Here is a 15164-nt window from a genome sequence, read left to right as displayed (position 1 = left end):
GGTTTGATAACGTATTTTGGAAGTTGAATTGGCTATATTGGTTAGAAATGTAGCAAGGATGCATGTTAGAACTGCGTGAGTAAGCTGGGGGGGGGGGGACCCTGGGCGTTTTCACGTTGCATTTTGCTCGAACCTTTGGGTTTAAATCCGAATATATATTTAAGTTATTCGCTGAGCCTGAGGAGGATAATTGTCTCATCTCATCTCAGTATCTCTAGCCGCTTTATCCTGTTCTACAGGGTCTACAGGAGCCTATCCCAGCTGACTACGGGCGAAAGGCGGGGTACACCCTGGACAAGTCGCCAGGTCATCACAGGGCTGACACATAGACACAGACAACCATTCACACTCACATTCACACCTACGCTCAATTTAGAGTCACCAGTTAACCTAACCTGCATGTCTTTGGACTGTGGGGGAAACCGGAGCACCCGGAGGAAACCCACGCGGACACGGGGAGAACATGCAAACTCCGCACAGAAAGGCCCTCGCCGGCCATGGGGCTCGAACCCGGACCTTCTTGCTGTGAGGCGACAGCGCTAACCACTACACCGCCGTGCCGCCCGAGGATAATTGTTTTAGCATAAATACACAGGTGAGTATTTTTAAAAAAAATTATTTAAAATTATTTCAATCTTCAAAAGCAACATGCAAATGTACAGTTGTGGTCAGAAGTTTACATACAGTGACCTGAATGTCATGGCAATATTTTGGATTTCAGTCATTTCTTTGAATTGTTCTTTTTCTGTGACAGAATGAATGATTGTACAGCATACAGCTTTAATTTAAAAACAACACCACTAGAATTTGGTGCACACGTTTTAATTTTCTTTGGGTTTTCTGCAATCAACACAGGGTCAAAATTATACATACAGCACGCCTAATATTTGCGTAAAATGCCTCTTCGCAACCAAACATTTGTGTTTACCATGAACAAGCTTCTGCCAGAATTCTGGTTGGATATTTCACGACTCTTCATGGTAGAATTGGTAGAGTTCAATTACATTTTTTTTTTTTTCTTGGAATGGACTCGACTTGCAGTATAAGCCCGGTCCATATATTTTCAATAGGGTTGAAGTCAGGACTTGTTTTAAGCTTAATGTTAGCCTGCTTTATCCTCCACAGCCAGCTCTGATGCGCGTTTGGGTTCATTGTCCTGTTGTAAATCCCAAGTCGTGTTCAAGTTTCTGATGGTTTATGCTGAAGAATTCTGACGTAGTCCTCCTTTTTCATAATTCCATCCACTTTGTGCAATGAACCAGTTCCACTGGCAGTAAAACAGCCCCAGAGCATGATGATCCTACCACCACCACCAGCTGGTACAGTGTACATGGTGGTCATTGTGGCCAAACAACTCAATCTTTAGGCCCGTCCACACGAGTAGGTTTTTGTCGAATCCGCATAAATACTTTATCGTTTCGGCCTCGGCCTTTATCATGTTTCGGCCTCGCATCCAGACGGATCTGGCTTTTTCGAGGTGTGAAACCGGTATTTTTTGAAAACGGGTCCCAGAGTGAGAAAACCCTAAAACGCCGGATAGCCCGGAGTCGTCTGGACAGCGAATGCGGATTTTTTCAGAAACAATGACGTATAAGCCCCGCCTCTCTAAATCAGCCGCCACCGCTAGATGCGTCATAATAATGGCGGACTACAGGCTTGTGCTCATACTGCAGAAACGTCCAATGTGACACGAAGTAGAAGTTCCACTTCATTGTCGGTCCACACAAAAGACTCTCCTCTTCCTCTCAGAGTTGCGCTGGCCATGATCGTCTTCTTCTCGTGTTATGAGCTGGTTTGTAAACAGCGCGTGACCTTTATATGCATGCTCCATGACTTCTCTTCCAGTTTTAGTGTATTGGTGTGGCGGCGTCATAGCGCCACATACAGGCCTGGCATATGTACTACAGCATTTTGGGTCGTTTCCAGTGAATCCGTGTGGACGCAGATATTTCTGGAAACGACGCCGTGTTTACAGAGATTTTTTTCAAAATGACAGCGTATTGGGTGAGGCCGCGTACTCGTGTGGACGGGCCCTTTGCCTCATCTGACCATACAGCTATCCTCCAGAAGGCTCTCTCTTTGTCTGTGTGGTCAGCTTCAATTTTGGAACATTTCTTGGATAGCAGCCTCTTAGTCCATGGTGATCTGAACTGTAGACAGTGATCCATCAGCTTCCAGTTCATGGCAGGGCTGTGCCATGGTGGTTCCCAGGTTGTTCCTGACCATCCAAACCGATTTCCTTTCAGCTGAGGGTGACAGTTTGGGTTTTCTTGAAGCAAAGTGGCTTGGCAAAGTGACACCTCACAATAACTTGCATACAATTGTTTGAGCTGATCTTGGAATTTGCAGTTGTTTAGAAATGGCTCCAAGAGACATTCCGGAGTTGTGTACATCTGCGATCCTCTTTTGGCCCTTTTCCACTACCCTTTTTCAGCTCACTTCAGCTCACTTCAGCTTGACACGGCTCGCGTTTCGACTACCTCAGAGCAGCACGACTCAGCTTGCTTCAGCCCTACTCAGCACCCAAAACTCGCACGGTTTTGGAGTGGGGCTGAAGCGAGCCAAACCGAGCCGAGTGGGGCTAGGGGCGTGAGGAGACACTCCCCTGTGCACTGATTGGTGAGGAGGAGTGTCCTCACATGCCCACACACGCCCCGCGAGCACGCTGGGATCTGTAAACACCGTAAACCCGGAAGAAGAATTACGAATTACGAGAATTTCTGAAGCCTTATGCGCCTCGCCTCATCTATACGCTCTTGCCAGTATCTGTTGGCGTTGTCGGTGACAACAAGCCACAGCACCAAGACCAGCAACACTAACGACTCCATGTCCTCCATGTTTATAGTTTACTATCCGGGTCGTGAGACTACCGCTTAAAAGGTCACTGATGTCACTGTTTGCGCCGCCTAACATCACGTGACGTCCACCCACTTTCGCTAACTCCACCCAATGTGTCCACCCACTTCCAGCCAGCACGGTTCAGCGCGGTTGTAGTCGAAATGCAACTCCAACAGCCCCACTCAGCTCGACTCAGCCCAACTCAGCACGGCACGGCTCAGCCCAACTCAGCCGTGTTGGTAGTGGAAAAGCGGCATTTCTCAGATCTGCACTGAGCTCCTTGGACTTTCCCATTGTATTGTGTGTTGGTCAATCCAATGAGTGCTGTAAACAAACCCTTTTTATGAAGCCACAGAGAAGCTACCAGCTGCAGTCAATCACGATCACTAACAGGAAGTTAAGAGACCTCGGCCTTGGCAAGATAAGAGACATTTTGGAAGTTTCAGCACCTCTGAATTAATAATCGAAGTGAGCGTATGTACGTATAATTTTGACCCTGTGCTGATTTCAGAAAACCCAAAGAAATTTAAAACTTGTGCACCAAAAAAGTAGTGTTTATTTATTAAAGATGTATGCTGTTCAGTCATTCTGCCACAGAAAAGGAACAGTTCAAAGAAATTACTAAAAGCCCAAATATTGCCATGACATTCATGTCACTGTATGTAAACTTCTGACCACAACTGTAAACCAGAACGTCAAAGACGTAGGAGCTCATCAGGCCTGCCATCGAAACAACGATGACGACCAAAACATCAAACAGAACTGAAACGTGACGGTGTGAGAGAGGACCAACCTCCACGCCTAACTGTTCACAACAGGAAAGTCAACAAAGGACTAAATTTTGTTCCGCAAGGGAAGATCGACCCAAAATATCGATCAGAACCGAATTCTCATGATAAGTGAGCGAGGAGATAGAATTCTAGTCAAAAGAAAATGTCTTAACTTGACCTAGTTATTAATTTGTTCGCAAAAAATTGACAATACAACGAGCGAGTTTTGTGCAGAAGGTCGAGTTCTTTCAAATAAAACAATCAGAACTGAAATCCATTGAGAACTGATGGAGGGAGGAGACACGATTGAACTGAAAATAAACAAATTGTTTACAACAGGAAAATCGACAAACAAACGACCAAGTTTTGTTCCTGGAGGAAGACCGACCCAAAACATTGATCAGAACTGGAATCGGATGAGAAACGATTCTAGTGAGAGGCCTGGGAAATTTGTTAATTTGGTCTAATTAGTAATTCGTTAGCAAAAGATTTGACAAAACAACCACCACGTTTTGTCCGGAGTGAAGATTTCTTTCAAACAAAACAATTGGAACGGAACTCCATGGAGAACTGGCGGAGGAGATGCGATTTAACTGAATTGTAGACGACAGACGCAGCGCCATGGCAACGGCCTTATGGGCAGATGAGCTAAAAAGGTGCGGCGCAGACTTGTCACTTATCTACGCCGTGTCGCATAAAATACGTTTGTTTTGAAATGGATAAAATAAAGTCACAAGTCCACCTTCCCTTTGAATAGTTTTAGACCAAACTTCGTAGCATCTTGAGGAACAGTGTTTTCTTTCATCGTTTGTAATTCTTCTTCCTCACTTAGAGTGACGACGCGATCAGCCGCCATTTTGCCCAGTCGCTCGAGGTGATTATCGAGAAATTCAGACTATTCCTCGATAATCGCCGCACAAGATTTTCAATAAAATCACCTCTGTATTTATACTAAATACGGAAAGACATATGGATAGTCATGTTTTGTTCGTGTTGTGTCTCGAACCTCAGGATACACGCCGAGTTCCAGCTGAATGACGTTCCTGATTTCCCGTTCTGGTTCACGCCTGGGCAGTTCGCAGGCCACGTCGTGCTCTCCAGAGACGCTTCTCATGTCCGAGACTTCCATCTGTACGTCCCTAATGACAAGTGAGTACGAAGAAGACCGTAGAGACGACGTGTACCGCTGTAGTCTCTACTTCGTTAAGCTGCTTAGTTTAAATGTTACATACATGTGACAATGGAAAGAAAGAGTCGTCAGTGACTGTCAAAGGATAACAATGAAGTGATAAAGAAGCTGAGATGGAATCTTGCTCGTTATTGTCAAGTAATTAAATTATTCCACGAAATCGAGTCATACATGAGCTGATAGCCGACGAGGAGTTGTCTATAAGCCGTGTACGACGAGATTGATTGATAGATAGAATAAAACAGTTATTCCAATCCACATTCACTGGATTTTGACAAACGAAGCTTTTTTTTTTTGCGCAAATTCGATAAATTAAAAATTTCATACAAAACATCCGACAAAATAATTTCCGCTTAGAACGTAAACAAACCGGCGAAATGACAGGAGCAATTTGTGAAAAATGCGAGAATAATAATTCTTGAAAAATTAAAAAAAAAAAAAAAAAGATACGTTCTTACCATCAAATACTTTTATTCCTTTTTTGGTTTATTTTTATTCCCCCCCAAGTAGTGTTTTTATTTCATCCTCAGTTGGGTCAGCAACACGCGCCGCCATTTTGTTTTTCTCTACTCACTTTTTCTCTACGTGAGCTGATATCCTAGTCGTAGAGTAGCCAATCAGAGCGCCCGATTGCTCATATCCAGTGACTGCGGATCGAATGACTATATCTACCCGTCTGTAGGTCTCTGAATGTTGATATGGAGTGGCTGTACGGTGCCAGCGAGAGCAGCAGCATGGAAGTAGACATCGGATACCTGCCACAGGTACACAAACACCCACCCGCACCACTGAAAAGAATTCTCTGGAAAATATTACAAGCCCTGATTTGGAGAAAACGTCAATTCTTTTCATATGAACGTGTCAACTACTGTTGGTGATTTTTATAAACAAGGACAGGCTTCCTGTGAGTGAATGTTTTTTTTTTTTTCAACGTCTATTTGAATTTCTCTGGAATATGGGCCTTTTATTTAAAAAAAAAAAAAAAAAGTGATGACCTGATGTCGCACTTTAACCGTCGCTCCATGTCGTCAAGTCAGCGCAAACTGTATTTTTAATTTATTTTTAAGCTCCATCTGAGAAGTTGCCCACCTGCGCTGATGAAGAATATTCAGTCCTAAAATGGAGGCTTGTGCATTGTGGTTGGAAATAAACAAAACGGTGGATCTTCAGCGATTAATGAATACATCCTAATATTTTTATCCATGTACAGTCTATATCAGACCTGGGCATTTTCCGGCCCGCGGGCCACATCCGGCCCTTTGGTTCATTCTGACCGGCCCGCGTAAGATTAATTAGAAATTACAAAATAAACGTATTTTCTAATTTTACCCCATGCATGAACTGAATGTGCATTGCTTTTATTTTGAAGTTGTGTTCAACAAAAACGCAATGCGCGCGACATGAACATGACATGAAATCCCACGAAACCTAATCCCGCGATAACTACTGCCGTAATTTGTCCAGACCAACCACAAACTTGTACGTCATCCTTCAAACGGTCCAGCCAATCACAGTGTGACGTCACCAGCAGGCGCCGCAGCCCGAGCCGATCTGTAGATCTGACACCGACACCGAATCGACTTCGCATCTCCACCTCAGACATTCAACCTGACTCTGATGCACTCGTTAAAGACCAACAGAGACTAGATTTCTCTCACTGAACAAATAAAAAACTGAAAAACACCAAATGAGGTGATTAGACTACAAATGTGGGCATCATTATTATAATATGATGTATCTTGCTTGATATTTGGAGTAGAAAGACAATATTGTGATGTCTTTATTGTGTTTTGGGGTGAATGTGACTGAAAAAGGGGCGGCACGGTGGTGTAGTGGTTAGTGCTGTCGCCTCACAGCAAGAAGGTCCTGGGTTCGAGCCCCGTGGCCGGCGAGGGCCTTTCTGTGTGGAGTTTGCATGTTCTCCCCGTGTCCGCGTGGGTTTCCTCCGGGTGCTCCGGTTTCCCCCACAGTCCAAAGACATGCAGGTTAGGTTAACTGGTGACTCTAAATTGAGCGTAGGTGTGAATGTGAGTGTGAATGATTGTCTGTGTCTATGTGTCAGCCCTGTGATGACCTGGCGACTTGTCCAGGGTGTACCCCGCCTTTCGCCCGTAGTCAGCTGGGATAGTCTCCAGCTTGCCTGCAACCCTGTAGAAGGATAAAGCGGCTAGAGATGATGAGATGAGATGAGATGTGACTGAAAAAAAAAAAAAAAAAAAAAAATGGTACAAACGTTCACATTTTGTTAACCATTGTTTTGGGAAATTTGATTGAATAAATGACATTTTTTGTAAGGCAACCTCGTTTTTTCCATACTCTTACCAGTCTTAGCAGCTTGTAAAAACAATGTTATTTATTGCTTTATATAAAGAAATACAATTAATATTATGCAGAATTTAGTTCAGCCTTTTGGTCCGGCCCTCCACAAAATTTTCTGTTTCTCATGTGGCCCCATGGAAAAAATAATTGCCCACCCCTGGTCTATATTCACGTACGGTAGCACGTCAACATTTTCCAGATGGAGTTGCGAGCGGCCGGCCCGTCCACGCCCTCCGTGATTTACGACGAGCAGGGGAAGGTGATCGACAGCCGAGCGGAGGGAGGAGAACCCATCCACTTTGTGTTCGAGGAGATCCACTGGAGCTCCGAGATCAGCCGAGACGAGGCAGCCGGTCGCCTCGAGGTCACCTTTTACCCTTTCAAAAAGGTAATCGCTTTCGGTCATTCGCATATTCCAGAACCTCATTCTCATTTTCACCTTCTTTCCTGTCCAAACACACCTCGTTTTTTCCTTTCCTCAGGTGGCATACCTGCCTTTCCCAGAGGCCTTCAGTAAAGCAGAAGCAGAGCAGAAACTGGTTCACTCCATCTTGCTCTGGGGAGCGCTGGACGATCAGTCCTGCTGAGGTCCGAACGAGAGGATGAGAAATGCGCCGTCTTGGTGCATCATTACATTTTGGTTTATTGAGTTCGCCACATTCCTACAAAAAGATACAGTGGTGCTTGAAAGTTTGTGAACCCTTTAGATAGGACCTAAAACAACATCAGATTTTCACACAAGTCCTAAAAGTAGATAAAGAGAACCCAGTTAAACAAATGAGACAAAAATATAATACTTGGTCATTTATTTATTGAGGAAAATGATCCAATATTACATATCTGTGAGTGGCAAAAGTATGTGAACCTTTGCTTTCAGTATCTGGTGTGACCCCCTTGTGCAGCAATAACTGCAACTAAACGTTTGCGGTAACTGTTGATCAGTCCTGCACACCGGCTTGGAGGAATTTTAGCCCGTTCCTCTGTACAGAACAGCTTCAACTCTGGGATGTTGGTGGGTTTCCTCACATGAACTGCTCGCTTCAGGTCCTTCCACAACATTTCCATTGGATTAAGGTCAGGACTTTGACTTGGCCATTCCAAAATGTTCACTTTATTCTTCTTTAACCATTCTTTGGTAGAACGACTTGTGTGCTTAGGGTCGTTGTCTTGCTGCATGACCCGCCTTCTCTTGAGATTCAGTTCATGGACAGATGTCCTGACATTTTCCTTTAGAATTCGCTGGTGTAATTCAGAATTCATTGTTCCATCAATGATGGCAAGCCGTCCTGGCCCAGATGCAGCAAAACAGGCCCAAACCATGATACTACCACCACCATGTTTCACAGATGGGATAAGGTTCTTATGCTGGAATGCAGCGTTTTCCTTTTTCCAAACATAACATTTCTCATTTAAACCAGAGAGTTCTATTTTGGTCTCATCCGTCCACAAAACATTTTTCCAATAGCCTTCTGGCGTGTCCATGCGATGTTTAGCAAACTGCAGACGAGCAGCAATGTTCTTTCTGGAGAGCAGTGGCTTTCTCCGTACAACCCTGCCATTCACATTATTGTTCAGTGTTCTCCTAATGGTGGACTTCACCCCCTCTCCTTCGGAGCAGGGAAATAATAATAAAGTCAGACACACAAGTGGCACTATATCAGCACTTAGATGAGAAAAAAATAGACATACGGGAAAGTTATCTATTCAAAACCAGATCCTAGAAATCAAATTTCAATGAGTGAACTATATAATGAGGAAAATATGAATCAAACAAGATTACATTTTCATTAGATGCTAACATGGGGGACTACAAGTTGCTCGTTTTGAATGAGAAACATCAAGAAGGCGAGATTTAAACGTGGATAATGAATAAAGGGATTTAATGCAAGATGTACACATGGGGAATTAACTGCATGCTATTGTGTAGGATTTATTACGCTATCCTGTCAGAGGACAAGCCAGACTGTGTGGGCGATATTCATCGATTTTATAGAATACATTTTAAAGGACTTTGGATGGATGTACTATTCCTAGAAAATTACTGATGTCTTTATTCATAATAAGCATCTTATTAGTTGTTAAGGAATATTTATGAATGGATGGATGGTTACTCAGATTTGTACTCGGCGCTGTGTGTGTAGGTTCGGGGCGAACTCTCCGGGAGACTGTCCTGGAAAGTTCGCCCGTCCTGGCCTTGCTCAACCAGAGCTTCATCAGCAGCTGGTCTCTTGTCAAAGAGCTGGAGGACCTGCAGGTGAATCTTCATGTTTTTATATTCATCCTTTCCGAAAATTGCTCAGCGTGTTCCCTGAAGAAGCCTTTGTCACATGTACACTCGCACATATCTAGAGCAGTAGGTAGCTATGCTACAGCACCCAGGGAGCAGTTGGGGATTAGGTGTCTTGCTCAAGGGCACTTCAGCCATGATACAGAGGGAGGAGAAAGTGGTGTTCATTCACTCAACTCCCTCCCCTCACATTTTTCTTGCTGGTCCCGGGAATCAAACCAGCGACCCTTTGGGCTCAAGGCTGCTTCTCTAACCTTCAGGCCATGGCTGTCCCCCATACTCAGATGAGTACATGCTTAGATGAGTAAAAGTACAGCTGCCTTCCATCCTTCTCTGACTCCATATAGGATGTATGTATGGATAGATGGCTGCAGACTCGATTTCAAGTAATGCCGCTTTGTCCACTAGCGTCTGTGCATCCATCCGCTTTGCTCGCACAAGGCCAACCACAAATGCTGCACCAAAAATCTGCAGTCAAACAAACCTCCCTTCAAACTCATTTGTGTCCAGTCAAACTATCCGTTTTCCAATTCAGCTCAAGAGACCACCATCTGCACCAAAGCATCTTGCGCCAAGATTTGTTTATAGTAGTGTAGGGTTGTGCCCCACCTACAACCTACCGTACTTTCTCAACCTTGGTTCCCCTGTTCTGATGGCAATTGGTAAGAACTTTAGTTGCAGCGGATGACTGTTGCATAAAATATGGCTATGCAAGTGTTCTAGGTACTCCACCACATTGGGGAATTTAGTCCAACTGGTACCCGTCCAATTGAACCGCAGTGCCTAACTCAGTAGGGCACTTGAAAGCCCAAGTCAGATGGACCGGCCATGTTGTCAGGAAGCCAGACAGTTGACTGCCCAAACAGTTGTTGTATGGAGAGCTGTGCCAAGTCAAGCGCTTATCTGTGGGGCAGAAGAAATGCTTCAAGGACAGTCTCAAAGTGTCCCTCAAAACCCTAGAAATCGATCTCAATTCCTGGGAGTTGCTTGCTCAGGATTGTCCAGCATGGCGAGCAAAGCTCACCAGTGGCACACGTGCACCAGAAATGAAACTCCTTGCCGCGGCCCAGAAGAAACAAGCTGCGCGGAAGGCTCAGACTATCGCCACCCCCACTACAGCACATAAGTAATGTGTTTGTTGTTAGTAATGTGTTTGTTGTTATCTGATTGTCTTGTTTAAGCTTCATTTGTAACTTTTAATGACATAATTTTGTGGAGATGATTTTTATTGAATAGTGGACCCCAGGAAGAATAGCTGTGGCATTGCCACAGCTAATGGGGATCCAACAAATAAAACAGCACCTACCTACATGTGCCTGACATGTGGGTGTACCTTCAAAGCCCGGATTGGCCTCATTAGTCACTTCTGGACCCACAACCGCTACCCACCAAATTGAAGTCATGGTCACATTCGACCCCAAAGGATCATCATCATCATCAGGGTACTTGACCTGTAGTACATGCTCGGTTGAACCTCATATGCCCTGCACCAGCAACCATTGCCAAACGTCAACAGTGGTACTATTGCCAAAAATGCCTCCGGCTGCATACCCCATCGCTGCTGCTGCCCGGCAACTTCACCTGTATCCCCAGGAAGGGGGCCATGAGGGTGTGAGCCCAAGGTGAACCCTTAGACTAGCGGATTGAAGGAGTTGTCTTAATTCTCAATTCCAGACTAGCTCCAAGCAAGGTCTAGGCACTGCCATGCAGGATGTGGCTGCTTTTAAGACCTTATTTTTGGTCACAACACAACTTCCAGAAGTGGGGAAGTTTTCAGAAACGTGCTTTTTACTTCCCGAGCAATCGTGTCACGTGTTAGGAGGGCAAGCAAGAAAATTCCACTTTAACGGTGTTACATAGTTATGGCATACAGTCAAGTCACCCAAGCAGCTCAAGTTCTCTTGATTTTTCCACCTCCAAATCTACAGTGAAGACAAACCACCTCCTCATTACCCATCTTTATTTCGTCTGCATTACTGATGATTAATCTAGACTGCAAGGTAGACTCGATAGTTACCAATCCTTGCTAAGACAGGTAAGGGTGTTCTTGTTACAGTGAGCTATTTCTCCCCCTATATTGGCACACAAGTTGTTCCAACAAGAATGATTGATTGATTGATTAGTGTTTGTGGAAGACGTATCCTGTTTTTAGAGTTGGTTCAACCCCATGGATGGATGCAGACTCTGTTTCGAGTAATGCTGCTTTGTCCACTCGTGCAACAAGGCCGGCTTTGCTCACACAAGGCCAACCACAAACGTTGTATTGAAAATATCCAGTCAAACAAACCTTCCTTCAAACTCCTTTGTGTCCGATCGGATCATCTGTTTTCCAAGTCAGGTCAAGAGACCACCATCTGGACCAAAGCACCCTGCGCCAAGATTTGTTTATAATGGTGTAGGGTTGTGCTCAACCTACCACTGGGGAAGCCATGGTCTAATTGCTAGAGAAGCAGCTTTGGGACCAAAAGGTCACTGGTTTGATTCCCTAGACCAGCAGGAATGGCTGAAGTGCCCTTGACCTAACCCCCAAATGGGGTGTGTTGTATGTCGATCTGGATAAGAGCGTCTGCTAAATGCTGTTAATGTAGTGCCATGTGATTGTGTGCAGGCTGACAAGAAGAACCTGGATTTGAGTCAGAAGGCGCGTTTACACCTGGAGCAGTACAGCTTCCCTGTGGAAATGATGGTGGCGTTGCCTAATGGGACAGTGGTAGGTCTGGGAATTTTGTTGAACATTATTGTGGATGAAATCGGGTTTTCACCAAAAATTGAGTTTTGCCAGCCAATGATGCATCTTTGGTACCTCAAATTTAAGAAATGATAAATATATTTCACCAAAGTGTAGTGTTAAATAAAAACTTGATCTTGCCTCGGTCATGAATGCACCTCATGTGGTGGTGTGGGTTTTGTAGGTGCTATTGGTCTTAAGTGATCAGTCTCATTAAATCAGTCTCATTAATAATACCATTAATTTTGGTGTTTAATAATAAATTACCAAACAGCTAAATTATACTACCAATGCAGCAATAATGTATTACTTACCATATTACATAGACACTACAGCCAATAGCATTCATATACACTTGGGTGAAGGCAATTTGGAGTTCTTTGAGATTGTGTGACTTCAAAAATACAGTAGCAAAACAACGGACAAACAAGCACAGTTTAACAGAATAATTGAATTTATTATAGCAATGATACTAAATGGGTGATAACAGTTGCATACATTCAATATGGTCAGCAGCAAAACAGTGAGGCGTGTGTCTGTGTGCGAGGGGAGAGAGGGGAGGAGACGAAGAGAGTTTGAATGTGCGCAGCAACTAACTCAGAGATTGGAACGTTATCTCAGGTGGAGGGGGGAGAATCACCTCGTGGTCTTTTGAGACAAAGGAATATGTCATGGATGCTAATCCCACTAGCTTATAACATTACCAAATCCACTGAAATCTTGATGAGGTCAAAATATGTGTAATAATGAAATTAAAGGTGTTAGAAAGGATAGAGAAAAGCATGCAACAACCTATTAAAACAACTGAGAGAACAATATAGAACCACAATGATCAACTCAACGCTGTCTACAGTGTGCACAATTAAACAGTTCCTGAGTTTAAATTCACACTACTTCATAAAGCTAATTCCTAAGGGCCAATTTATGCTGACAACCCAGTCCTCGCAGATGGCGTCTGTGAAGCCCCCCCCCCTTCGCAGACGCTCTGCGCGCACCTCCCAAAATTTGTGACCACCGCAGACAGCGTCGCAGATGAGGGCTGTGATTGGTCCACTCTACATCCGCTGTACACGCACTTCCGCTTCCCTACTTCCCCGGTTTGTTTTGTTTTCACGACCACCATTTTTAAAAACGCGAGCGAAGATGGAGCAGCATGAAGAGCAGTTGATCGAGGAAGTACGTACATCTATACGACTCCAGTTCAAGTCATTATAAGGACAGCGCATTATAAAGGACAGCGGTGTTGAATGACCTGTTGCTCAGTAACCGGAAGATAAACACTCCACTAACCACACCCACCAACTACTCCTAGCGATTTCGCGACTTCGTGCCCCCTTGCATTGTGGAGGTGAATAACATCGCGCACGCCTATACACGCCTATACTCCCCGCTCAACGATAAATTACAACTGTCTGTGAAAAGCTATCTGCGAAAGCCTTGTCGCAAGAGCATGCAGAGGCCTTAAGACTAATTTGCCCAAATGCCAGTCTTACTTCCAGTAATCGATATCTCTATGCAGGATATGCAAAGCTGTCCCGAAGTTTCGCGGGGTTCACAGAAGCTCGTGGGTTGCTCCTGTAAAAAGGCGCAGAGAATTCCTTGGTCCGAACCTCGTCATTCGTGAGGAAAAGTCTCTGATCAAGCATTGTGCACAGCGATTAAGTCAGAAGGAATCCGGTCGCTTCTAACTTTTAATTAACTGCTTGGGCTGCAGTCGTAACGTTACTTATAATAATCAAATAAAAACCGGTTGTAACTCAATTTAGTGAGACGGTGCGACTTAAGTACTCTTTTACCGTGGCCAGTGGTATATACGAAAGCGCACCGAGTCTTCTTTTCTGGCAAGGCAGACGTCTTGATTTTGGATGTTCTGATGAGCAGGTGTCTCTCTATGTCTGTATGACACGAATGTCCACCGACGAGAGAAAACGAGCTGAGGGTTTCCGGGTCACTTATAGAGTCATGGAGGACGTGACGTAGGTCATCGCGGAAGTTGGTTGATGGGATTTGTAGTTCTGGACGGGACGGTGGCTGTACCTACAGTTTCATCTCATTATCTCTAGCCGCTTTATCCTGTTCTACAGGGTCGCAGGCAAGCTGGAGCCTATCCCAGCTGACTACGGGCGAAAGGCGGGGTACACCCTGGACAAGTCGCCAGGTCATCACAGGGCTGACACAGACACACAACCATTCACACCTACGGTCAATTTAGAGTCACCAGGTAACCTAACCTGCATGTCTTTGGACTGTGGGGGAAACCGGAGCACCCAGAGGAAACCCACGCGGACACGGGGAGAACATGCAAACTCCGCACAGAAAGGCCCTCGTCGGCCACGGGGCTCGAACCTGGACCTTCTTGCTGTGAGGCGACAGTGCTAACCACTACACCACCGTGCCGCCCCTGGTGTGTTTTTTTTTTTTTGTATATCCTGACTATTCATTACAACCTCTCTGTTTCCACCAACACAAGCCAGGTGCTAGTGCTGATTCAGAGTTGGTTCAACTCGCAAACCTTCTATGACCCGGTTTGCTTTTCTACATGCTAGAGATCCATCACAGAGCCATGTTGTTGCATTACTGTATACAGTAATCCCGTATCACGACCCCGTCATGATAATTCCGTCCCCAGTCCCTGACGTAATCTGTTCTTGGTTCTTGACCAGCAAAGTTTTGGTGCCAGTTTTCTGGAACTGGTTTTCCTGTTCTTTGGCTGTCGAAACCTGAAGAGCTGGTTCAGGTTCAGGCCCTGGTGGAAACGGGATATTTTCTGTCCTTGATTTAGTTTCTGTTTATACCTTCCTGTGTCTTTTGTCTCGTGGTGAAGTTCTGCCATGCATTTGTAGCGATGAAGATCTGAGCCGTTTATTCTGGTTTTAACTCGTTTGTGTCTTGGGATTTGAACTCGCAACCATTTAAAGATTTCATTGCAGGGAGGGGAAATTGTCATAATAGAAATATATAATGTTTGATCTGAGCTGTTTATTCTGGATTTAACGCTTGTTCGTGTTTTTGGGACTTGAACTCTCAACCTTT

The 15164-nt window shown here is 44.7% G+C and overlaps 1 protein-coding gene across 1 annotated transcript in view; it reads left to right on the top strand.

The window, feature by feature from the left end:
* The window catches only part of selenon (selenoprotein N), a 35397-nt gene that overhangs the window by 13454 nt on the left and 6779 nt on the right, over positions 1 to 15164 (top strand). Inside the window, exons 6-11 of the mRNA XM_060933352.1 lie at positions 4620 to 4757; positions 5480 to 5561; positions 7316 to 7504; positions 7599 to 7704; positions 9258 to 9370; positions 12012 to 12113. Of these exons, the coding sequence (XP_060789335.1) occupies positions 4620 to 4757; positions 5480 to 5561; positions 7316 to 7504; positions 7599 to 7704; positions 9258 to 9370; positions 12012 to 12113 (730 nt within the window). The remainder of the gene's footprint in view (positions 1 to 4619; positions 4758 to 5479; positions 5562 to 7315; positions 7505 to 7598; positions 7705 to 9257; positions 9371 to 12011; positions 12114 to 15164) is intronic.

Source organism: Neoarius graeffei, chromosome 11 (assembly GCF_027579695.1).
Source record: "Neoarius graeffei isolate fNeoGra1 chromosome 11, fNeoGra1.pri, whole genome shotgun sequence".
Classification (NCBI taxonomy): domain Eukaryota; kingdom Metazoa; phylum Chordata; class Actinopteri; order Siluriformes; family Ariidae; genus Neoarius; species Neoarius graeffei.
The sequence above is the reverse complement of the archived record's forward strand: the minus strand, read 5'-3'. Positions and strand labels throughout refer to the sequence as shown.